Raw genomic sequence first — 25,264 nt, forward strand, 5'->3', positions numbered from 1 at the left:
GCCTATGCGGTTCCGACTGACATGTGCTGTCGATTTGAGCAACGACCCCTATTGAAAATACAAACTGAAACCGACAGGTCACTTTTTAACCGTGTGAAACGGTGGTAGGACTAGACGACAATGTGTCTTTGTTTCCACACATGTCACGTGCCACTTCCTCTGCTCGCATAAGTGTGAAAGCTGATAGATCAGCGCTTCTTCGCCACATGGCTGCTTGAGAGAAAAAACATGCTCAAGAAGCAGAAGAGGAACACCTGTGAATGGAGCAGGGAAGACTCGGAAGGAAGAAGGAACATATGGCCATAGAAACTTAAATAGCAGCTACCTGTACAAAGTTAGCCATACTGATGCCAGACAAGTGTGCAGTGCCAGAGGGGCACCAACCTAGGCATGGATTTATACTGCTGCAGAGAAATTAGATCACAGGCACTTAATACAAGTTTACTTTAACCAGTTTTAAGGCCACTGCAGTATTATTCAAAATCCCTATGTGCATGTCCTTAAGAAAGCAAGTTTGCACAAACCGAAGAACCAGGTAAACTCCTGTTCTTATGTCTGACCGGAGGCTGCAGAGAGAACCAGGTGCCCAACGATGGATCGTTATGATATTAACTTATACATGATGTTATCTGCACTATATATATAGTACTATACTATATATATATATATATATATATATATATATAATTTATCCAAGATACTAATAAAAAGATGATGTGCAATCAGAAAGGCCACAATGTGGCAGGAAATGAAGATACATATACTTGTGTGTTCCACAGGAACTGTAAGTCCAGTGGTAACCGTGTTGGGTGGCGTCGTCAAGGCTTTGTCACTGACCATTTGGGCGTCCGTTGTATTATCTGTAGGAGCCATTTTGCATGTTAATTTAATTTATTCTTATGTCTGTTAATAGCTGGGTATGTATTTGGGGACTAAAACGTTTTGACCACTAGAGGGTAGTATGTACCTGGATCATGAAGTAACACTGGTCAGGTGTATTAAGGTAACAGGTGGACAGGAAGAGGAAGGAGCATTTTGGGCGGGAACGCTTGGTTGTTACCATAAGCGTTTGATCAATAGAATAATAATCAAGAAAATCTGTTAAACAGCATATAATCTCACTCACTCTTCTCATCATGGTAATCTAGGTTGTCTTCTTCACCGTTGCAACTGACTATGTTGGCACATTTTAATCGGATCAGTATTCACTGCATAATTAAGAACACTAACCGAGGACAATGACTTCCGAAAGGAACCAGTGGATAAGGACACTGCAAAGGATGCATTGGAGCATTCGAATCGCCTTTTTCCCAAGCACTATGTATCACTAACACTAGGCTGCAAATCTGAAGGCAAGGTAAGAGGCACGGACGGATAAACCAAGCTTTGCTTTGCTCTGGCCCAGACCTCTGGAGCTGCTCATAGTTGTCGCACAGGGTTTGGTTTTGGTTGGAAACCGTCTGAGACCTGAAACTGTCTGAGGTCAATTTTTAATGTTGTGAAAACGGATGTAGGACCATACAACAGTGTGACTTTCTCTCCAAAAATCACAATTATAACTCATCTGCAATCTAAAAGGTCATGTACCACTTCCTCTGCTCGCATAGGTGTGAAAGCTGATAGATGTCTTCTCTAGCGAAAAAAACATGCTCTTGAAAAAGAATAGGAAAACCTGTGAATGAGGCAGGGAAGACTCACAAAACAGAAGGAACAAATGGCAACATAAACTTAAATAGCAGATACCAGTGCAAAGTTAACCATACTGATGCCAGACAAGTGAGCAGTGCCAGAGGGGCACCGTCTGATGGCATTAATTCATACTGCTGCAGAGAAATTACATCACAGGCTTCATACAAGCTTACTTTAACCAGTTTTAAGGCCACAACAGCCTCATTCAAAATCCCTATGTGCATGTCCTTAAGAAAGCAAGTTTGCACAAACCGAAGAACCAGGTAAACTGGCTGCAGAGAGAACCAAATGCCCAACGATGCATGGGTAGTATATTATATATAATCTATAATTTATCTAAGATACTAATAAAAAGATAATGTGCAATCAGAAAGAACACATTGTGGCAGGAAATGTAGAAACATCCTTCAGTCTTTCACAATAACCGTGTCTCCAGTGGTAGCCGCACTGGGTCGTGTCATCGTGGCTTTGACCTAGACCACAGGGTCTGTTAAACCAGCTTCAGCACACAACACACCACGTGACTAGAGCACCAGTACAGACCTCTGTCTAATGAAGGGGGAAAAGAATGTGATCACCTGCCGCGTTGTAGAAGGTCTTGGAGGTATCCTTGACGATGGGACACCCCAGCAGCTGGATCTCTGCTGAGGCTCCTTTCTCCCAGGTGATGGGCTTCAGCTGGACGAAGCGGGCCACCACGGTGGGGAACAGGCTGTTCAGCACCCTGGGGTGACCGTCGGAGTAAGCCTCAAACACCTGAAACCATTCAGCACTTAGCTCACCTACAGAAGACACAACGGCTGACACAACTATGCACCATGGCTTTCTGAGAAATCATTAACGTGAAACTTGATCCCCAGACGACCATTGTTGGCTTGTCATATCTCAAGGTAACTTCAGTCAAATTCAGAGACTCGGTGGGAAACCATATGCATTCCCCCCCTCCCCCCAACAATGGAGTGGGTCCTGTAAACACGTTAACGTGTCTCAAGTGAAAACACCTTAATGAGCTGCCATGGCAACAACACAACATTCTATCTCTAACGTCTCTGAGCAGCACCCTGGCCACCACTCTGCTGACTGGATGAATAACCCTCTGCTGATGGTTAGACGGCAGCACACCATCAATGTCTTTCTCTTACCTTTCTTTCTTTGCTCAGTGCACCTTTGTAAGGCTTCCAGTCCTTCCTGTCTTTGCGGAAAAGCAGCGAGTAGGACTCTATGTAGAACCTCCCTGAACCTGTTGTTATTATACCTGAGAACAAGAGTGATTTCAATGGGCCGTTGTGGTCGAACAAGAACAATTTGAATCACATTCTGCACGACATTAAATATTATTATATATAGTCAAATAAATATTTAATGAAATATCGGTACTAACCAGTGACTTTTCTTTTTTTACCGAGGTCCAGCTCCACCCAGGGGTTCTGGTCGTCTGGTTCTATTGTCCATGTTACCAACGGACCGGCCGGGTTCAGACCCTTCCCCTGACCCCCGGCTCTCCCCCAGAGAGAGGAGCTGTCCACGAGGGACATGTTTAAGTGTCCGTTGCATTCTGTCAAGGGGGAGAGCAGAGGGTGAGCTCAGAGAGACGGATGAGCTGGATAAGTTTGGTGATCAAATATGTGGAATTTGGAAATGAAGCTCTTGTATGTGCTTACCTTTGCTAAAGAGCAGTTTATGCTCAGACAATGAACCGCTGGCAAAAGAAAAAATGTAAAGGGTAAATATTCCTATGTTTAACCAAGTACCAGCCAGAAACGCATCATCAAATGTTACTTATAAATAACAACAGCGACCCTACGTTTTGGACAGGACTCCGTTGGCGAAGGTGGACTCGTAGAACCTAAGGCCTCTCCCCCGGGTGAGGTTGACGCGGCCCCCCAGGCTGTCCGACACCACCCCTCCATGGACCGCAGACAGGCAGATCGGCGATGACTGCAGTAGAATACAGTTTATAAACACATGTTCAGTAAGCGTTCTAATGAGCCCTCATCATTAGTAACGACCACCAGGACTAATAATATGCAACCCATTTAAAAGCAGCACTGGTCCCATTGCACGACTCACATCTCTGTAGCCTTGTTCAGAGTTTCCCCAAACGTCCCCCAGGAACGTCCTTACAGCCGGCGGGGCAGTACACGCTGAGGAGGAGCACAGAGACAGGTGAGAGACCTCCAGCAACGTCTACGCTGGTCCTCAAGAACTTCATAGGAACTCACCTTAACTGATCAGAGGACAAACTTGTTCCAGTCATTTTGCAGGAAATAAGCTCTGAAATATGAAAACAGTAGGAAATTAGTCTAAGGAAAAACATGGAGGATTGGGTGATGCACATGGGCACAAGCACACACACACACACACACACACACACACACGCACGCACGCACGCACGCGCGCACGCACGCACGCACGCACACACACACCTCCTTGGTGTTCATCACTACCACATATGAGTTGGAGCCAACTCTTAGCTCCCAGAGCCCCGAACAACATCTCACTTTTAAACAAATATATATATATATATATATATATATACTTAAGGCTTTGTTATAGTTGTCATTTGAGCCAATATGTAGAAACTATTTAACCCTTTCATTTTCATATATTAATTAATAATGGTTAAATAGCTGTTTCGCTATCTTTCCTTCTGCTGAGGGCTGCGGGGTGAGTAGTATAGGAGTGGTGTTGGGAGAAGATAGACACCACCGTCATAGTGAGGCTTGAGGCGGCTCTCTCCATTCAGGAGAGGAATCCCACTCCGCAGCCTTCTGACACACTTCTGGAGCAAGGAAAGCGGTAGCAGACGCATCCAAATAAGCGTACACCATAGTGTGCAAACACACATACACATGTACACAGACACGCATGCACACAGACATGACCCCTGCATAGACTGAGTCTGACCCCTCTGCTTTACAGGAACATGCTCGGCACGCATACAAGCAGGTCAAGCTGCATATTTGTCCGTCTCAGCTCAGAAGGCACAGCCTCATCCACGGCCCACTAGCCTTCCTAAAGGCCCAAGCATTTTCACATGGGCTCAATTCATATGGTAGAGAAAATGGGAAAACCAACAACCACCACAACCAAATGCCTCAATCCCAAACCAAAGTTGTATGAACCTAAGCTTAAAGTAAAAGACAACCCAGTCCCCCTTCTCATGTGACTCAGGATCATCACCACAGGACCGTATGCTTCAAGCAGGATAATGCTCCTTACATACACACACATGCAGACAACCCCCCATCATCCCTCTTTAAACCAAGAGGGGATCATCTGCTCCTCTTCACCCTAATGGGGGGCAGTAGTTCAGGAGGTGGAGCGGGTCGGCTGGTTACCGCAAGGTTGCTAGTCCGATCTCCAACGAGCTGGCTGTCGCCTTGCATGGTTGACTCCGTATGCATCTGTGCATGAATGTCGCATTATTGTAAAGCGCTTGGTCTCACTATCTGGGGCCATCCGTATTAGACACTGTTCCTCTACACAGCTTACAAACACACACACACACACACACACACACACACACACACACACACACACACACACACACACACACACACACACACACACACACGCACACCCCCGATGTTTCAGTTGGTTAGTCTAACCTGGGTTCTGGTCTGTTGTGTAGGACAACAGGAAGCCCCAACCAGCGCGGTGTCGGCCCGACCTGAAGATCACCGACGCTTCGTTGCTGCTAACCGACAATTTCATCTCCGAAGCAGTGAGTCTCCCACACAGAGGGCCTGAGAACACACACATGCATGCACGCACAAACAATGAATTAATATCCACATACATACATACATCTGACAGAGCTACACACTATGTTCATAGCTCTCAAAGAAGCAGAACTTCAGCTGAACAAAGAAAGTGTTGTTCAGTGATGCTTGACACAGAAGATATGTCTGTAAAAGGATAGCTAGGATAAGGATAACTGTTTTGTAAAAATTGATTTTTTGAGTAAAAAACTATGTATTCAGAAGAAAGAGCTGAAGGATTCCATCTCCTGCCCCTACTTCTTCTATCCCTTTAATTTAGGACCTATGTCATTCCTATGTCTCATTCAGTCCAAACCTCCACGCCCTCAGGATACAAATAGATATAGCTCGATGGGCAGGCGTTGACTCTGAGGGTTTTTGTAATTCGTCTGTCGCTATGCAAGTAAACGTCTGCATTGACCATGATCACGCGGCACACAACACATTAATTAGTCAGGTATGAGCTGAGAGTGAAACATCCATCAAAGGATTGCAAATCAATTGGTTAAGTCATCATAGTGATTCCAGCTGTTTAAACATTTGGGATACATCAAGACACGACTGCAGATCACCACAACGCTGATCAGAGCTGTGAGTTCACCTCTGCTGAGGGCCCCGTGTGTGTGTTTGTGGGTGTGTGAGTTAATCTCTTCTGGGGGCCCCGCGTGAGTGTGTGTGTTTACCTATGCTGGGGGACCCGTTGCTCGGGGTGATCACCAGAGAGCCGTTGGTGCAGTCCATGCTTCCCTCGATGTCAAAGTCCCCCAAGAGGAGGCGTAATGTGCGGCCCTGCGGGACACGAAGCCTCCACGTACACGACCCATCCTGGGGATAGGTTTTTGGGTAGTTAGCTGACGTCAGGGTGCCACTCTCTGGTCCAAGCTTTGTATGCCCACAGCCATCGCCTGGAATATGAAGGAAAGACACAAACACTGAATACTGGTGTGTACTTTAGGGGAAGAGAACCTTTTAACCAAACACACTGAATACGGTTAACTGTAGGGGGAAGATAGAGACGCTTATAACCAACACTGAATATGGTTAACTGTAGGGGGAAGATAGAGACGCTGATAACCAGCACTGAATACTGGTGGGTACCATGAAGGGAAGAGATGCTAATACCCCTCACTGAACACTGTGTACTGTAGGGGGAAGAGACGTTTATAACCAGCACTGGTGTGTACCGTTTAGAACCAAAAGGCCACATACGGTTCTCAATTAGGTTAGTAGGAAGTGCTCCTTTTATAAAATGACGTGTGTGATGTGTGATTCGTAGCATAACATTAGTCAGTCTTTATATTGCTCCTTACCAAGTGTTGGTAAGGAGCAATATAAAGTGATTATAACCAGGAAATTCACAAATTAGGACTTTTATATTGATGCTATTCTGTTAAAGTTTAAATAGAAAAATTGTCAGTAGACTGAGAAATGATCACAACATTGTTGTGGGTGGTTTCCCATCTTGTTTGAGTGAGAAGATGTATGGTATTATCAGTTTATGATGGTTTTGCTTCCATGTAGATGTACACAGAGAAGGCAAGTAGGTTTAAAGGTAGGATACTCTGAGCTTTAAATTGACAATGGCTTGAAAAGGCCCTGCGGACATGGAAACACTACTCTGACTCTGTATTGACGTCTGTGTAAGACGGTCCTTCAGAAAGCTGTGTGAAAGATGCATATTAAGTCAACATGGACAGATATCAACGGAATGTTGCCATGACATCATGTAGCCCTTTGAACCACTTTTTAATTCCATATAAGCTTATATTAGTCATGATTTATGTAATAAATTATATTGTATAATTTATGTAAGATACTTATTGAAAGAATATCTGCGAAAGAAATAACACAATGTGGCAGGAAATGAAGATACATACTTGTGTGTTCCACAGGAACCGTATGCCCAGGTTTAACCGTGCTGGATGGCGTCGGCAAGGCTGTGACACTGACCACGGGGCCGTCTTTTAGATCAGCTGTAGGAGCCATTTTACATGTTTATTTATATTTGTGCTTGTGTCTCTAAATAGTTGGTTATGTGTTTGGAGACTACAACGTTTTTATTACTAGCAGGTTGTATGTACATGGATTATAAAGTAAGTAACACTGGTCAGTGTTTTAAGGTAACAGGTGAACAGGAATTGGAAGGAGAATTTTTGGGCGGGAACATACGATTGTTACCATAAGCGATACAATAGAATAATAATCAAGTAAATCTGTTAATCAGCATATAATCTCACTCACTCTTCTCATCATGGTAATCTAGGTTTTCTTCTTCACCGTTGCAAGTGACTATGTTGGTACATTTTAGTTGGATCAATAGTCACTACATAAATAAGAACCCTAACTGAGGACAATGACTTAAAGGAACCAGTGGAAAAGGACGCTTCAAAGGATGCATTGGAGTATTGGAATCGCCTTCATCACAAGCTCTACGTATCGCCAAAGCTAGGCTGCGAATCTGAAGGCAAGGTAAGAGAGGCACAGACATAGATCAGGTCTTTTTCACCACATGGCTGCTTGAGAGAAAAAACATGCTCAAGAAACAGAAGAGGAACACCTTCATACTGCTGCAGAGAAATACAATTACAGGCCACAACAGCCTTATTCAAAATCCCTAGGTGCACGTCCTAAAGAAAGCAAGCTTGCACAAACCGCAGAACCAGGTCAACTCCACCAAGTCAAACACACTTTTTCCTCAATACAAGCCATGCATATCTCTCCTAGCACGGCGAGAAACAACTCATACCTCAATTCATACCTCACATGGAAACATTGGACAGAACGTCAACAATAGCATTCAACACCAAACTGAAATAACTGCTCCACTGGTTCAGCAACACCACTCAGCATCTCTTCCACCAAGAGCCATAACAGTATTCAATAGTGACCCCCTACAAAATGTATCTTTTATCAGAACTTTTGAGCAATGCAGAAAGAAAGAAAAGCCTTCTCTGAAGAATGTCTAATGATGAAGCTGAATTTAAATGGCACCAAATCCATCATATTTCTTAATACAATGGGCCAGGAAGAACAATGTGAAAACGCTTATTGACTGATTTGAAGGTCTCTAGTTACGACTAGGACTGTAATCTCCCTGATGTCTATACCCAAGAGAGCATGACTGTCACCAAAGACAACATTGTGACTCGGGAAAACCTCAAACGACGGCCACATCCTGTAAAGAACAGGATGAGGTCGCAGTGTGTGGGGCCTTAGTGCCCCCTGCACTAGGGGCATGAACTGTTGATAAATGTGGAGACCCATTGGAACTAAATTCTATTCTGAAGACTGGAAATTAAGAAATTATTAGGAGGACCAGAGTTTCTCCTGAACAAGGCAGAAGATCGGCCAAAGTCAAGTATAGACCAACGGTATGTCTCAGTGGACACAGACTTCCAAAGAGGTACTACTTATTGAAAGTGTAATTCGCTTGGTTTCATAAATTCAAGGATATATTATGAAACTGAGAAGAAGGAGAAAATATATTTAACTGTAGGGGGAAGAGAGAGAAGCTGATAACCAACACTGAATACTGGTGGGTACCATGAAGGAAAGAGACGATAATGCCAACACTTAATACTGTGTACTGTAGTGGGACAAGAGGTTTATTGCCAACAGTCAATACTGTGTATTGTAGGGGGTAGAGATGTTTATAACCAGCACTGAATATTGGTGTGTACCGTTTAGAACCAAAAGGCCATATATGATTCTGGATTAGGTTAGTAGGTTAGGTTAGTGCTTCGTTTTATAAAAAGGCATGTATGATGTATGATTCATAGCATAACATTAGTTGCTGCTTATCATAATTCCTCTTTATTTTTCAAGTGTTGGAAAGGAGCAATCAAAGTGAAATCAATCAAGAAATACCAAATTTGAGACCTTCATATATCTGCTATTCTGCACATTGTTGTGGGTGGTTTCCAATCTTAGTTTTAAAGGTAGGCTACTCTGAGCTTCAGATTGACAATGGCTTGAAGAGGCCCTACAGACATGGAAACACTAGTCTGACTCTGCATTGACATCTGTGTAAGACAGTCCTTCAGAAAGTTGTGTGAAAGATACATATTAAGTCAACATGGACAGATATCTACGGAATGTTGCCATGACATCATGTAGCCCTTTGAACCAATTGTTAATTCTGTTTTAGTTTATATTAGTTATGATTTATGTAATTATGTTACAATGGGTCCAGAAAGAGGATGACATAATATGGCTCCTGTATTATGGCTCAAGTGTTAATTTCCCTTCCTTACATATAGCCTACCAAGTGAATGCAATACTCAATTAATTTGTTTAGCTAATTGTTTAGCTAATTAGGCAAACATACAATATATATATATATATATATATATATATATATATATATATATATATATATATATATATATATATATATATATATATATATATATGTGTACACAACTTTTTATCTTAAAGCCAACTAGCTTTAAAACAGACAGGGCTTTATATCTTTAAACGACTATCTAAATATTGTTTAATTTTTATTTAGCATAATAGGAATATCAAGAGGAGATGTTGCCCAGTGGTAAACGTCTTGAGTCTAAATAAAATAATCTTCCTAGATAAAAAAAAATATATTCATACCCTCCAGTCCATGGACGTTTAATCCAAAGAAAGTAAAAGCGATCCATAAACTCCTAATGACACGCTTCTTGTGGTTTTGGGCGGGCATGATGTCCAAAGTCCGGACCGAGAGGTGCGGTGATTCTAGTTCTGCTAAGTAACTCAAAACTACTCAATATGAACTATTGGATGAGATCTCTGGATCTTTAACGCCCCTCCTTCTAAATATGATGGCAAAAATTGCAGAAACAGAACACTAGAGTCTCTACAGCGACTTTAACTAATAACAACCAAATTACGTTTTGTGTGGCATACGTTTGTTAATGTAATAAAAGGGTCAGCGTAGTCGGTATACTTTCGCATACTTTGGTATCACTCACATTCTTCCCAAAATAAATTGTACCTTGCGCGCCATCTTCTGGTATAATATGGGAACAACAAAAGAAAAACACGCAACATAAGGTCCAGAGAAAACACCCAAGAATTAATATGGCAAGTTATTTGCTTGAGTGAAAATATATTTATAGTGGTCTGCATACAGTTGAAACATTTAAAAACATATACATTTTGAATGGTAGAAAGATTAGACTTTATAATTGTCCCCCATTTGCGGATCGTTTACCGCGCTTGTTAACTCTTCGGTCGTGTCGGCTTCTGTCGCACAGCCGCTCGAGCAGGCAATGCACTTGCACACACCACGGCAGTTCGACCGATTTACGCATCGCGTGCGAGCTAACGCTTCTCGTGACAGATGCTTCGCAGGCAAATGCCGCCTTCATTGCAGGAACTTTACGAGGCAGCACGGGCGCAATCTCTCCCAGTTCTCTACACGCGAAGGATGTGTTGTTCCTCGCTTTGAAACGGTAGGTCAGCACTCCAACATTGAGTTTTGTCGTGTACAATACTTGCGGGAGTTTGTGTAAAAATGTTTTGATCTCGTATTGTTTTCTGCAACCGCAGCGCTATGTTGGTGTGTGATTGTCGTTTGAAAGGGTGTGCGTGATGCCGTGCCAGCACACGTCAGAATGAGCGGCTGTAGGCACGCGACCGGATCTGTAGGATTTTGCTTAATAAGGACGTTTCTTGGCTTGAAAGGCTTGGTCCATTCAGTTTACTGAATCTGTACCGTTGGTTGTCCAATAGATTTATTATCTATTCTGTTGTTTTCTATTCTGCATTTTTATTATAGGCCTATTATGTTTTTTTCCTGTTGTGTTATAATCTGTTGTGTTCTATTCTGTTCTATTCATTATATTAAATTATTTTCTATTACTATGCAGCCCCTTAATATAATGAGCTGGTTGTTGGAAATGTCATTATTTTAGCCAGTCAAGTGACTTCTCTAATAGTCTATAACCTTAAATGCATTAAAAAATGTCCAACAGTGCTTTATTTTCTTATTATGTAGCAGGCTACAATTTTTTCTTGTGGGACAACGTAACACACTTTGTAAAAACTCTTCAGCACCTTATAGGCTATAAATCTGTAGTCTGGATACGAGTAATAGTTGTCACATGTAAGGTCATATTAATAGTATTACTATGTAAACCAGTGTCCCTTTATCTCACCGTCTACTGCGGATCATATCCACTGCCCATCGAGTAGGATGGAGGTGGAGAAGGAGGACGAGGAGAAGAAGAGGGAGGACGAGGACATCCAGAAAACTCAAGTTAATCTGCAACTTCATCCAGGCCTCCACAGGTAATGACAACCTCATTTATTTCAGTCAGTTGAGCTGTCAGTTTGAATCGTTTTGCAACATCATAAATATTGAACACATGTTAATGCATTTCTTCTCACATTGATATCAACATTGTCTTTCTGCACTGCTGATTGTGATGCTTATGTCTCAAAATTGAAAAATGTTTTTTATGCCTGATGCAAACTCAGCTCAATAGGAATAAGCAACGGTAGGCTATATCTCTATTTAAAAGTAGGCCTTTATATAAAATGTTGTGTTACATGAAGGATTCTGTCGCCATCTACAGGCTGAACGATGACATGAGCACCACAGTCTTGGCAATACAGGCGCACCATGGTAAGGCATCATCCATACTCCTCTATGAACTATGGAACATATTGTTTACATCGGTTACCTTGCATGCAACATAACCGTAAATGCACGTTGTATTATATCATGACTCTGGATCACCTCAGGATCCTATGACTCCACCCAAGGAGAGGAAATAGAATATGGCTACCCGATCACCTGTGGAGACAGCAGAGCAGTCCTGCTCTTCAAGAAGTTTGTGTGTCCTGGAATCAACATTAGGTGTGTGAAGGTAGGTCCCGGCAAATGTGGATGTTACCCAAACAGATCCCTTGTCAGAAATGATCTCTTTTCTCAATATCATATTTGAAACAATGGTTAACTGCATCTTGCCCCCTTTTTGTGTGAATGAAAGATATGATGTGACTATCTGTGTGGTCCTCCTTCCAGTTCCATGATCAGCTCATCAGCCCCAAGCAGTTTGCCCACCTGGCCGGGAAGGCCACCCTCAAGGACTGGAAGAGGGCCATCAGGGTAGGGGGTGTAATGTTGAGGTACAGCCTGCTTTATTTACCTGTTGACTGATATTGAGGGTGTAATGTTGAGCTACCTGCTTTATTTACCTGTTAACTGATATTGAGGGTGTAATGTTGAGGTAAAGCCTGCTTTATTTACCTGTTGAATGATATTGAGAGTGTAATGTTGAGGTACAGCCTGCTTTATTTACCTGTTGAATGATATTGAGAGTGTAATGTTGAGGTACAGCCTGCTTTATTTACCTGTTGACTGATATTGAGGGTGTTATGTTGAGGTACAGCCTGCTTTGTTTACCTGTTGACTGATATTGAGGGTGTAATGTTGAGGTACAGCCTGCTTTATTTACCTGTTGACTGATAAGGTTATAATGTTGAGGGTTAGCCTGCTTTATTCACAGGTTTACTTATATTAAGGGAATAATGTTGCAGTATTATCTGTCTTGTTTACATGTCTGCTTTTAAGGGTGTTATGTTGAGGTACCTCCTTCTATATATACCTGATTATGTTTGTTATTTATTTTAGTTAGTATTTTAGTTATTTACACATCCAAAGTGACTGACAGTGAGTTCATATACAGGTCATAGAGGAGGAGGTAGGGGTTAGGGCTTGTGTTATGAATCTCTCTAACCAGGGTAAATATAATATCGCATCACATGATTATATCCCAGTGATTTAATTGGTTCTTGCCCAAGGGATTCATCTGGGTGGGAGCTTGCTAGTAAATTCCTGAGCTAGCGTGGGAGTGACATTATTGTGGTATAGGATCTAATAACACGCAGAACAATCTGCCAAGCGGCGTGTTTCTCCCTTCTTCATGTTGGCACTTGCTTGTTCTGTCCTGTGTTTAACCCTACTCTTCAGAGAGACAATGCCAGTGTTTATCTCCAGGTTGATCTGTGAATGGTGGATTTAAAATACAAAATCAAACTGTTCAGAATACTTTGAATTGACCTCATATTATTATCTTAACAACAGTGATAACGACAACATATACAAGTTGACCCACTGTATGACTCTATGTGCAACCGTCTTGTATCCTTTACAGGAAAATGATGCATTCCGGCCAGATTGATTTCTACCAGCACGACACTGTGTGTACCAACACCTGCCGCAGCACTAAGTTTGATGTGGTGGTCGACGGTACTGGGCTCTCCCCAGGACGCCCCGGGCAGCGTCCCCCCTCCACCACGGCCCCCCAGGGTCTGGGAGCACAGCCGGGGCCCCTGCAAGGTTCCCTTACTTTTCAATTAAATTTCAGTTTCTATAAGACGCAAGAAAATGGATTGATCTGACATTATTAAAAGATAGGAATCTTTGTTAATCTGCTGATAAATGTGACGGTGGCGAAAGCGGAGGCGAGCCAAACTTGAAAAGAAGAATTTGCCATAACTTGCATTCAGCCGTCTTTGATGTTGCACCGCTTCCCTCCGAGACTACTGAGCTGCCAGATTAACATCTCCGGATAAGACAGTCTATTCTTTGACCTTGGTGCTGTTCCCTAAGCTGAGCAGTTCCCAGGCTGCACCCAGCCTACTTTACAGATCTTGGGTTGGCCTAACCTGCACTATTCAGCAAGAATCGATGATGGGAGAAGTTTTGAGGGGGTGTTCACTAGTTGTTCTTCACTCTTCTCATGACAGGAGACATTGTTCATGGTATATACCCGGCTGTGGAGCAGAAGTTTACCATGACTTCCGAGTTGAGTTCTGGTCTGCTTCTCCCTGCGAGTCCATCCAACAGACTGATCAACAGAAGGAAGAGGCTTCATGCACCTGGTCAGTTCTTATATAGAAGTGTATTCATTTGACGCACACACACACAATCAGGATTTAATCAATGATTTACCATTATTCTGCCACCGTTAGATGGTGTTTGGAGCTTCTGGAAGGCCGTGGCAAACAGTGGGCTGATGAGCAAGGTCCTGTCCAGCATCCAGACCCAGCTGGAGGCCGCTCTCACAGGCCTGGACCTCCGCATGAGAGAAGCTCAACTCCAGGCCAGAGGTGAGATCTCACGCGGTGATCCAGAGAATCCCTCTGCTATTAAAAAAAAAATCAATCAATTGTCCTTAAGATAAACTCCTGCAGAATATTATGAATATTATAAAGTATAACATAAGTATTTATGTTTTCGTGCTCTATATTCCTATCCATGTTATTCGTTTACGGAAGTTGAAACATGTTGTGAGATGGGTCTTGGAACATGTTTCTATTGTTGATGGAGATGAAGGTTTTGGCACATATACAATATGCACAGGAGATGGTAGCTAAGCAATTTGCCATTTGTATTGTCTTTCATCAGAGGCCACGATGCTCCACTCCCTTTGTGAGATGCTTGGGCTGCTTGACTCGGTGGAGAACGCTCTGGACCAGAGACATGCAGAGACAGACCAACAGAATCTGGACCGGAGACAAGGAGAGACAGACCACCAGAGTCTGGAGCAGAGAGGAAGCCACCCAGAAGACAGCCTGACTCACAACCCACTCTGTGGTAAGGTGATTTTGGTTAGAGGTGTTGTATGGATTAAACAAGGTTATGATTCACATATCCCATCACATCATTTCACATCACGTCAGTTGATCACTCAACACGTCTAGGTTGAGTGAAGCATCCAACTTTATTATATAATGTCAAAAGACAAAAGTGTCCCGTTATTGACCAATCAGGATCAAGTATTTCACAATGCTGTGGCATAACATATGATATCCTCCTGACGCTGTATGTTCTGTTGTTAAGTCTCCGGCCCGAAGACAGGGGACCAGGAGAAGTGTTTTGAGGAGGCCGTCTCCAACCTAGACGTGTCTTCAAAGCGGATGCTGGGACAGCACCATCCCCCCAGCCGGGCTCAGACCCCCCACCTCGCTTCGCCCGGGGTCCCCACCAAGCGCATCATCGGGTCTCTCCTGGACCCAGGAGCCCCGCCGCAAGACCTGGACCGGCTGACCCCCAAGCCCCTCTCCCACATCGCCCTCTCCCTCCCCAGGGTGCGGCGCCACACCGCGGGGGTCATACACAGGGTGGGGAGGGGGGGCGGAGACGGACAGATGGCCGCACTGGGGGGAGGGTACGAGGGCACGGAGAGGGGTAGGGTTCTGACCAGTCCACCGAGGGAAGGGAATGGAGAGAAACATGGCACAGCAGGGGGCCACAGAGATGCCGCCGTGAAACCTACGTCGGGGAACGACGGCCACGTCTTCCGGAGGGGGGAGCCTGAGTCCTGGGAGAGGGGTCATGGAGACGGAGACGGAGCTGCAGCGAGGAAACGGGCGTTAAAGAAACAGAAAAGGCAGCGATGACCGTCGACGTGAAGGGGTGTGTGTAGCGGTGTGTGTGGGGGCCGGGAGCGCATGTTCGGATAACATAGGCACTAGGACACCTTGTAGGGCTGCTCTTTCCCTCAAACAGACTGGCAGAAGAGATGGTTTCTCTCTTGTTGTGGTATTCTTTTCTAAATGATAACAGATTTTATAGAGTAAAAACTAAATTAAGTTAAACTCCGGAAAATGTAGCAAAAGATCCCTTTAATGTCCTTTGTTATAATTTATTCAACAACACAAGAAGTCCAGATTAAGGTTTTTGCTTCATTATTGCAAATTGTGGATAGCCGATACAAAACCGGCTTTTTTAATCGGCGGCCGATTGATCGGTGCATCTCTAATACATTATGGTATTTTTTATCTTTATTTTAAATGAAGGTCTTTATAGGGGTTTATTAATATACTGTTGTTTATATAAACTAAAATAAATGAACCTAAGTAATAACCTTACCTCCATATGCAGCTATATTTGTAAATTATGTGAGATTATGCTGATGTCTTTCCCCAATTGTAGTATTCACCCTTTATTTCTTATTTTACAATCTCTATTTGATTCAAATGGAAGCCTATATAAAGTAGAGGAAACATTTAAATCTTAATTTAAGTTTTTGATTTAATTTGACTAAGGGAATAATATAATGTGTAATTTGTTTGTAAACTTGACCTATTGTACCTATGCACCCAGCACTTACTGCCAACTTCTACAGTTAAGGGTTACAATCAGCAGACGTGTTCAGTACTCTACGAGGACCAGCGAAGGTGCTCTTGTCTGAATCAGGGAAACTTTTACACTACTTGACTTTAGGCACCTGACGGTTATTTACCTTGTCTTTGCTATTAAACCTCACATATAAAATATGTTCTGTATAGTTGCTATACCAGATTAAATTGCAACAATAAATTACCAATTGCTCCTCTGCAGCCAAGAAATACGTTACTGGATGAAATATGAAATACTCTTTGAAATGGTGACTTTTGGTGAACTTTTTAAAATATATATACTAGAACAAAATCAACATAATTTGTTTAAACGTTGGTCTTACCATAAGCGTACATACGAGCCATGCTTTGGTCCTATCTGATTGCTTTGCTTATCAAGGCCTTGAGTTGTCTTGAACGATACTGAGGGTGCACCTACACTAGGCCATCTGGCCGTGGCCGTTGGCCGTTTTCACACCTAACCGTGCTCAAATGGCCCCATTGTTCTCTGGCCTGTACTCACACTAGGCCATCTGGCCGTGGCCGTCGCAACTGTGGCCTGGCCACGGTAGGCTCTTGTACATACATCATCACGTCGTAAGTAACACGTCATCACCAAGCGTCCGCTGCATGGACCATAATAAAGTCTGCCGCCAGTCAGAGTTTTAACAACAATGGACAACAACACAGAACACAGTTCGCACTTTGCTGAGTCTGTTGCTTATTTGGATATATGTTTACCGTTTAATGGGAAAGAAGGCTCGTCGCCGTTATTATGTCCGTGGTCGTCGCATGGACTATACGTCATCCAGCTCAGGTTGCGTAGCCGTGCGTGTGCGCGTGTCGGCTCATTAGCATCTGTACCGTAGCGGCCCGGACCGTAGCAGCACACCTCTCCCAAGTGGCCAAATTGGCCTGGCCTGGCCAGACTGGCCACAATCACACTGGCAGTTTTGAGCACGGTTAGGTGTGAAAACGGCCACGGCCACGGCCAGATGGCCTAGTGTGAGTGCACCCTGAGCCCATCCATGATAACTTTCCTTTCCTTTGGATCAATATATTATTTAATGCACAAGCATCATCTCTTGCATATAACGTTATCTCATTTAATTGGCATGGATAAAATGACACTTCATCTTAAAATCTATTGGAACAGTATACGCCCTGAACAGGGCAGACAATTTGGATCGCCCTGGATCATGGAGGTGTGATTGCACTTGTAGGTTTGAGAAAGACGTTTTCCTTATTTGTTAAATTAAGTAATTTGCAAGGCAGTAGGCCTGCATCGTTCATCATCTATGATGACATTCAGGCGGAAATACACAAGTGTATAGCTCCGTCTCACTGCAGGACAATGTGTTTATTCGCTCACGCCACTTAACTGAATCTCTACAATCTCCTGCTCACAAGGGGAACACGGCGTGCGTAATGCCCTCATGATCCAATTGAGCCATCGTTATTTCTGTCAACGACACCGGTTCCAACAATATGTTGGATCATTCCCTTTGGTCATAAAGCAGCGCGCAGCAGATGAAGGTGTCTCATTTCAATGCTCTGTTCAATCACGTGGTTGTGTGGTGGGAATGCTCAGGTAATTTATGACCAAATAAAACAGCTAGGTTGTTCAATTGGAAAATAATCAAAGTGCTTCAACATTAGCTGCAAACCTGGGATAAAGATAAGGACGATGATACAATGATTGTACTGATTTGTAATTTTTTATATTTTTGGTTTGAACATCTATATATTTCGGTTTGGGTTTCTCCAGAATTTCCTGAGAAATGTGGCCAAATGTTCATAAATATATATTTTTATATGTTATGACATATTATTACAACGCATATATATGTAAATATATATGTATATATATGCATATTATATATTTTTATTATATATTTATTAAATAATATATATATATATAATGTATATAACAATACTAAATATATATATATATATATATATATATATATATATATATATATATATATATATATATATATATATATATATATATATATATATATAATATCATATATCATATATGATATTATCATATCATATCATAATATATTATGCTCACATTTTAAAAGACCATTAATTCAAACATAACAACATAAATTATTGCACACAAATAGTACACAGGATCAGCATTATTCGATTTTTGACAGTCTTGGAATTTCCAACGCTCCCTCGCCTCCATGTCGCTGATACGAGTGGGGTTAGAGTTTCTTCATACTGGACAGCATCACTTGGGGGCGCCAATATCCCACCATTTCATCTGAGGAGCGTAGAGAGAGAAAAAGTGTTTACACTGACGTCAGTTAGCAGGACTAGCACTGCCCCGTTCGGTTCAGTGTCTCTCAACTCCGCACACCAAGAAGTCTGTAATAGATGATAGATGTGCTTCATATTACATTTTCCACGTGCCGGACCTTAAGGAGTCACTGAAATGAATTCTTGTGCACGTTGGAAATGGACTAAAACTGCAAAATGAACACTTGCGCGTTTTTGCTGATTTTGACTGTTCAGATCTACGCTGATGGCATCGAGGGGCCAACAGGTAAGACTTATTTTGCTTGATCTCAAACTCGGGGAAGTTTTGTAGCTGGATCACTGATCAATGATCTTCGAGGAAGCACTTTTCACTGGGTTAACAACTTTGTGGCGCTAAGAGTCTACAAGGTCTTGGTGCCAAGGTCCTGTCTGAAATAATGACACAATGAATAGGTACAACGGTCTGTCTGGCATATCCTGGCAACTGTATCTCTAACTTAGTCAAAGCGTCTCTAACTTTATATGATCAAACAGTGAGGTAGCACTGGTGCTCACTTTGGGGAGATTACGGCTGGTACCTTGGGCAGAAGCGCGCTCCCCTTCCTCCCAGCGGAATGCACTGCATTGTATTGTGTTCGTTCAGGCTCACCTTTAAATCGACAGGCGTGGTGGGATATAAAACACGTTTTCACTGAATTGCACACTTTATAAAAGTGCGCAATACATTTGCAATTCTGTCATTCTTGCATTTCAACAATTTTGCAACTCAATTTTGCTATTTGGGGAGACAGAGTTGAATGTACCTCTATTATGCGCGTCTGTGTGTAACAATATTTCCCGTACTGCTACATGGTGATTCATAGCTGTTATTAATAGCTGGTCTACGATGTTTATTTTGGTCCAAGGTTATTCCAAATTTTATTTGCAGTACTGACTTTATTTCATATTTTAATTCAATTATATTTTTACAATTTAATGATATCCAGGGAAATATTTCTTAATTCAGACAGCACAATTACTGATTTGAGTCTATTTTACCAATGAAAATGTAAAAGGTGTTTCAGCTTCTTTGATATTTTATTCTGATTAAATTAGAACATTTCGATGCAGCCATTTTCTATTGATCTCACGTCTCCCACACGCACGCACGTAAGCACGAATTGATACCCCCCACACACACACACGCACGCACGCACGCACGCACGCACGCACGCACGCACACACCAATTTTTGTGAAAAGTGAAAGGGTTTTGGCTACACCATGCCAGGTACAAAATGTTGCCTTGATATTATAAAAACAGGGCTTTAACTTAGACATTTAATATTTGTAAAAAAATCTCCAAAGCAGTTGTTATTCTAAGCAGGATCTGACTTATATGTCTTGTTGCTCATTGATGTAGTGCTCTGTGCTGTGACCAGCGTCCTTCATCTGGGGATGTGATTTCAAAGATCATGGCAGCAGATTTACCAGGTGAATGTGTCTTCTTAGAAAGACAAGTCGAGCAGATCATTAAAAGGAATGGGCAGAGACACAAGACGGATCTCATCACTGAGTTCATTAAACGTGCTCAATGGAACAGCGGTTCTTCAGTAAGGATCGGTGAGATAATGTCAACCAAATAAACATGCTGTTGGTTATTTAGTTGGGTTGCTGGGGCGTTGCGAGCCCCACCATCTGGGCTATTACCCTCCCATTAGCCAATCCAAGCTCTGGATGGCATTTTTGGCGAATTAAGGCTCATCCCCCAAACGCACACATAACTTCCGTGTGAACACTATCACACAGAAGGTATCTCACTGTTAGCCTCGGCGAGAACATCAACAGACAGAAGTTATCTTAACTTCGATGAGAACATCAACAGACAGAAGGTATCTTAACCTCGGTGAGAACAGCAACAGACAGAAGTTATCTTAACCTCGGTGAGATCATCAACAGACGGAAAGTATATTAACCTCGGTGAGATCATCAACAGACAGAAGGTATCTTAACCTCGGTGAGAACAGCAACAGACAGAAGGTATTTGAACCTCGGTGAGAACAGCGGCACACAGAAATTCACTCAATCCAGCCTTTTGCACAACTCAGGGCCATTGTGCCAGTCAAATTGAAATAAATTATTTCCATATCGAGCAGTCTTTTCTACAGTCTCGTCTGTGAGGATAATGAAAAGGTTTTGTCTGTCCTACTTTGAACTGAAGCTGGGTCTTGGAAACCAATCATACCTCCTTCTCTGTTCAACAACCTGTGTCAGATAGGAAGGATCCTGGCCACCCTTTCCTTATTTCAATGATGCAGATCCTAGTCTGACGCTTGTACATCTCTTTGCTTCCTGACGGAATGGCTTCTTGGATTCTTGGCTGGCCATCTGTGCGCTCACTGTTACAGTAGAGTACCATGGACTGGAGCGACGTCATCCGGACTGATTGTGCTGTGTCACAAATCAAACGTTCTAGCGCCAGACGATGCTAAGGCCTTATGCTCCGTCCATGACTGACCTTTAGGGAAGGCGAAGGAAGAGAGAATGGAAGGGAAGGGAGGAGGTAAGCTAGGACGTTTTGAAAGAAGAATGGCTGGAGAATTATTTATAAAATGTGTGCTGTTTGTTCAGCATAATATCAATGGCATGATTAAAAATATGTACATTTGCACGTGTTATTGTTCCGGTAGCACAGTTCATCACTGAAATAGTTGAAGTTAATTAACAGTGAGCTGGATGCAGATTTCAAGCACAACTACTTAGTAATGAAGCACACTGTTGAAGTTGTTTTTGGATGGTAATGTGCTACAGATATGGTGGTTAAGCCAGGCCACAAGGCCAGTACTGTGGGTAGAGAGTGGGAGGCGGGCTGGATTGGTCCTTAATGTTCTCCTGAAGAAATGGCTGGTTTCCATCTTAGTGGGAGTCTGGGCAATATGACAGAAATCTGTCGCAAAAAAAAAGACACAGCAGGAAGTGTCCGAAGAATGGAGAGAATGGCGATAGGGATAGAGAGGGTGTGAAAGAAGGGGAGATTGATAGGTTACATAGATCATCACCCGCTGTTGGTTTCTCTTTTTATTTTTTTGTCTAGCAGAGACTACAGCTGGATTTTCTGTGGCCCATGGGTGGTGTCCATTTTGCCTCGAGCAGTTCCGTGTGATTAGGCGTTTGAGGGGAGGAGTGGTCACTCTGCAGCCTGTCTGCTGACCCCCCTCGCTCTGATCTTTCGCTGCGCCGGGAGTTGTGGAGGAACGCCAGTTCCCGACTGGCGCACTCCTTTTGCCGACCTGGAATATGAAACTATCCATCTGTATGTTCAGAGAATTGTACCAGATGCCAGGGCCCTGGTTTGTGTGCCCTCTCCCTGTGAGCTCAGGCGTAGCCAATTGGCAAGCATGTCTCAAAACTATAGTTTCAATTGTTAAAGCTTATGAGATTTGTCCTTTTCATTTATATGTTTAGTTATGTCCGCAGACATTTGTGTTTAATATAGAAGCAGTTGGCTATGTTTTATTCAGCCATAGTGCCTGTGTATGCTTCTCCTTCGCCACTCTTTCCTCCCCTTCCTCTTCCTCCTGGTTGTAATTGGCTGTGCGAGGTAGCGGTTGAGCATGTCTGAGTCCTCTTGACTCGTCTGCTTGCTCTGCAGAAAGGTCAAGCGTTGGGTGGTGAGCATGTTTGTGTGGCCGAGGCAAAGTGCCTCTGGAGGTCTCCTGAGTCGAGGGCATGCCTTCCACAGGATCACGCCCGTGTCTCCTCCGGAGGGGGGGGGGGGCAGCCTCCCCCTCCGGAGGCTGTTCCGAGCAAGGCACAGATGCCTCCAGCTCTCTCTTAGAATCTCCCTCTCCTCTCTTAGCCTCACCCTCTCTCTCAGCCTCTCTCTATTAGCCTCTCCCTCTCCTTCTCAGCCTCTCCCTCCCTCCCTTAGCCTCTCCTTCTCTCTCTTAGCCTGCTCTGCCGTAGCAGGGGGCCGAGGCTATTTCAGGAAGCTAAAACAAAGCTCTTGAAAGGGGCCACTCTAAGAGACACTGAGGCAGTATAATTACACCTGACACTTATTATCCAGAGCATTATTAAGGTCAGGAATCACGACCGGTCCATAGGGCCCACGATTGGAGAGCCACAAAACTAATTTTGGTCCTTTAGAAGAGAGCTAAGTGAGCACGCAACATTAGCCACTGAGACGTAGACGTTATTGTGGCGTCACTTGACCTATGCACATTTTCCTTTTGTGGGTCAAGATTGGTGGCTGAGTATTGAGGTTAACGGAGCTAATCAGCATGCTGTGTGTAGTATCCATTGAGACTCAAGGCCTGTGTAAGAAGTATGTCCTTGTGCTTCCATTTCATAGGGAGACGGGGATCCTGTAATTCTGCTCTATTGTCCTTGACCATGTTAGTTATTAAATGTAAATTCCTCCCTTATTATAATTCATTAGCATCACATTTTTGTACAGAGTTCTTTTCATTTCACGGTACTATTTCTCATGCTGAGCCATATGCCGTCAATGGTCACAGCAGATTGTACAAAGATATTAAAAAGTGTGTGTGTGTGTGTGTGTGTTTTAGGGTGTGCGTGTGTCTGTGCCTGTGTCTGTGTGTGTCAGTAAACACTGTGAAGTCAAGTCAGCAACAGAAGTCAGGGAAGATCTGCCCGGCAGGCGGGTCATCATCTGCTGTCCGATCAGACGGCCCAGAATCTGTTCAGGTGCTTGTGTTGTGGCCCCGGGGCCCCTGAGTCCCTCGCTGGCCAGGCAGAGTTCCCCTTTGTACCGAGAACGATGTGTAGCCAGTGGCCGGCGTGGCCGTTAGCCTGTCCTTCCTCCTGCTGGCGTCTCGGAGCCATGCTCTCATCCCACCCAGGTGATCATAATGTAATATCATTCTTTCAAGCTCAGGCAAGTCGCTTTACTTAGATTCATCAAAGTGGCGCCTGGTGTGACCCCAGGCTTTTGAAGTAGTGCTGGGAATCCAGCGTCCAGGCATCGCTTTAAAGAGGACTGGCTGCTGGGTTTTACTCAGGTGGGATGCTTCCAATATTGTTCCGAGCAAGGCACAGATGCCTCCGAAAATCCCCTCCAACATCAAAGAACCAGTTAGACAGGCTTATTACCATACACTGTTTTATACATTACAAAAGCGTCCGTCTGCGTAATTGTGCGATGAACGTTTTTGAAAGCAAGTACTCCAAACACTGTACTATTATTAAATGGATAATGTAAAACCGGGAAGGTACCGGTTAACAGAGACAACACATTTCTTGCAACTCCAGAATAGTGTGTTTGCCTGTTTCAGCTCTGCCTGAGTGTGGAGCGCGAGAGGGAACATGAGGAGAGGCCGTGGCTGGGAGTTGCCGCCGAGCTAGCATTTCTTTATGTGCCTCCCTGAGGTAGCGAGCTTCAATATGCAGAAAGTGGGTCTGCAAGACTGATGCTGTAACGGCTGCTCCCGGTCCCCACCCGGAGGAGAGCGGCTCTGCTCTGAGCTTTATTTTTAGCCATCGGCGTCATTCACTTCGTTACAGTCGTGTTTCCGCAGGAGCACGGGCACGTCCGCAGTCCCTCTGTTCCTCGGGTGAACGGCGGCGTTCCGGACCGGCGTTCCGGACTGCCGGCCGGCCTGGGCCCGCTGGAGCCACGTCGAGTTCTGACCTGTCGCGCAAGATATCTGTTGCATGGAATTTGAACCCCCTCGCGTTCCACGGGAAGTCAAAACAGCCCGCTCAGATCTATTCTTCTCCCGCCGGCTCCGTAATGGAGGCAGGTGTGTGTTGGTTTTGTGCAGTGATGCCTGCCACCTCAAACAAAGCTTTACTTCCTGTCTTACCGATGCGGCCCTTTAGGCAAAGACATCTCCTCTCTTAGGTCCTCGACGGGTACTCCTATCAGCTCCAAACTTATCTCCCAGCGCCGCACACTCCTTCCCTCCTAAATGAACACAATGACGTGGCACGCAGCTGTGAGGGACCTTCGGTACACCGTAACTATGAGTTGCCAAACTGTGTAATTTCAGTGGTGATTGACCACTTGCATCGCTCTTACCTGGAAACACTCTCCGCCCTGTACCCTTCAATTGACTTCCACACGAAACGAGAGCCTCCTGTCTTTGTCTTGCAAGGCATGTGACACTTTGTGTACCTGTGACCGCTTGGAAACAAGGAAAGGCAGGTTCTGACAGCGGGAGCCGTTATAGACTGTGATTATAGACTGTCGCTGTACGATGTGTCTGCTACTAAGTCACTGTCGCCAGATTGTACCTATATAAACCTGGAGATAGGGAGAGACTAAAGTTTCGATATTATAGTCAGCCATTGTTAATATGTCAATTATTAACAATATGCCATCGTGAATACAGTAGGTAAAAGTAAAAGTACATTTTAAATTCTGGTCTATTAGTCAATAGTAACATCTATAGTAGTCAGTCCCAGCAAT

General features: G+C 43.7%; 3 protein-coding genes across 4 annotated transcripts in view; 2 read left to right on the top strand and 1 right to left on the bottom strand.

Moving 5' to 3' along the window:
* si:dkey-34d22.1 (discoidin, CUB and LCCL domain-containing protein 2) overlaps positions 1 to 10,305 on the bottom strand; it is a 25,596-nt gene extending 15,291 nt beyond the window's left edge. Inside the window, 12 exon segments of the mRNA XM_056602003.1 lie at positions 2,272 to 2,471; positions 2,825 to 2,944; positions 3,071 to 3,244; positions 3,351 to 3,388; positions 3,494 to 3,627; positions 3,760 to 3,801; positions 3,803 to 3,833; positions 3,912 to 3,963; positions 5,301 to 5,438; positions 6,137 to 6,358; positions 7,331 to 7,426; positions 10,059 to 10,305. Coding sequence (XP_056457978.1) covers positions 2,272 to 2,471; positions 2,825 to 2,944; positions 3,071 to 3,244; positions 3,351 to 3,388; positions 3,494 to 3,627; positions 3,760 to 3,801; positions 3,803 to 3,833; positions 3,912 to 3,963; positions 5,301 to 5,438; positions 6,137 to 6,358; positions 7,331 to 7,426; positions 10,059 to 10,146 — 1,335 coding nt within the window. The 5' untranslated portion in view covers positions 10,147 to 10,305.
* LOC130391746 (glucocorticoid modulatory element-binding protein 1-like) lies at positions 8,420 to 15,860 on the top strand. The gene is made up of 10 exons (XM_056602004.1): positions 8,420 to 8,856; positions 11,643 to 11,738; positions 12,026 to 12,075; positions 12,195 to 12,319; positions 12,478 to 12,581; positions 13,610 to 13,794; positions 14,205 to 14,339; positions 14,430 to 14,567; positions 14,866 to 15,054; positions 15,301 to 15,860. The coding sequence occupies exons 2-10, from the start codon at positions 11,644 to 11,646 to the stop codon at positions 15,858 to 15,860; spliced, it is 1,581 nt and encodes a 526-aa protein (XP_056457979.1). The 5' UTR covers positions 8,420 to 8,856; position 11,643.
* Positions 15,861 to 18,914: 3,054 nt separating this feature from the next.
* ptprub (protein tyrosine phosphatase receptor type Ub) overlaps positions 18,915 to 25,264 on the top strand; it is a 136,489-nt gene continuing 130,139 nt past the window's right edge. For both annotated transcript variants that reach the window (XM_056603076.1, XM_056603077.1), the window contains exon 1: positions 18,915 to 19,140. In XM_056603076.1, coding sequence (XP_056459051.1) covers positions 19,071 to 19,140 — 70 coding nt within the window. In that variant the 5' untranslated portion in view covers positions 18,915 to 19,070. The remainder of the gene's footprint in view (positions 19,141 to 25,264) is intronic.

Source organism: Gadus chalcogrammus, chromosome 11 (genome assembly GCF_026213295.1).
Source record: "Gadus chalcogrammus isolate NIFS_2021 chromosome 11, NIFS_Gcha_1.0, whole genome shotgun sequence".
Lineage (NCBI taxonomy): Eukaryota > Metazoa > Chordata > Actinopteri > Gadiformes > Gadidae > Gadus > Gadus chalcogrammus.

Coding starts and splice junctions, on each gene's coding strand:
- LOC130391746 (XM_056602004.1), top strand. CDS start 11,644: ATGGAGGTGGAGAAGGAGGACGAGGAGAAGAAGAGGGAGGACGAGGAC. Junction 11,739..12,025: donor CTTCATCCAGGCCTCCACAG/GTAATGACAACC, acceptor CGCCATCTACAG/GCTGAACGATGACATGAGCA. Junction 13,795..14,204: donor ACAGCCGGGGCCCCTGCAAG/GTTCCCTTACTT, acceptor TTCTCATGACAG/GAGACATTGTTCATGGTATA.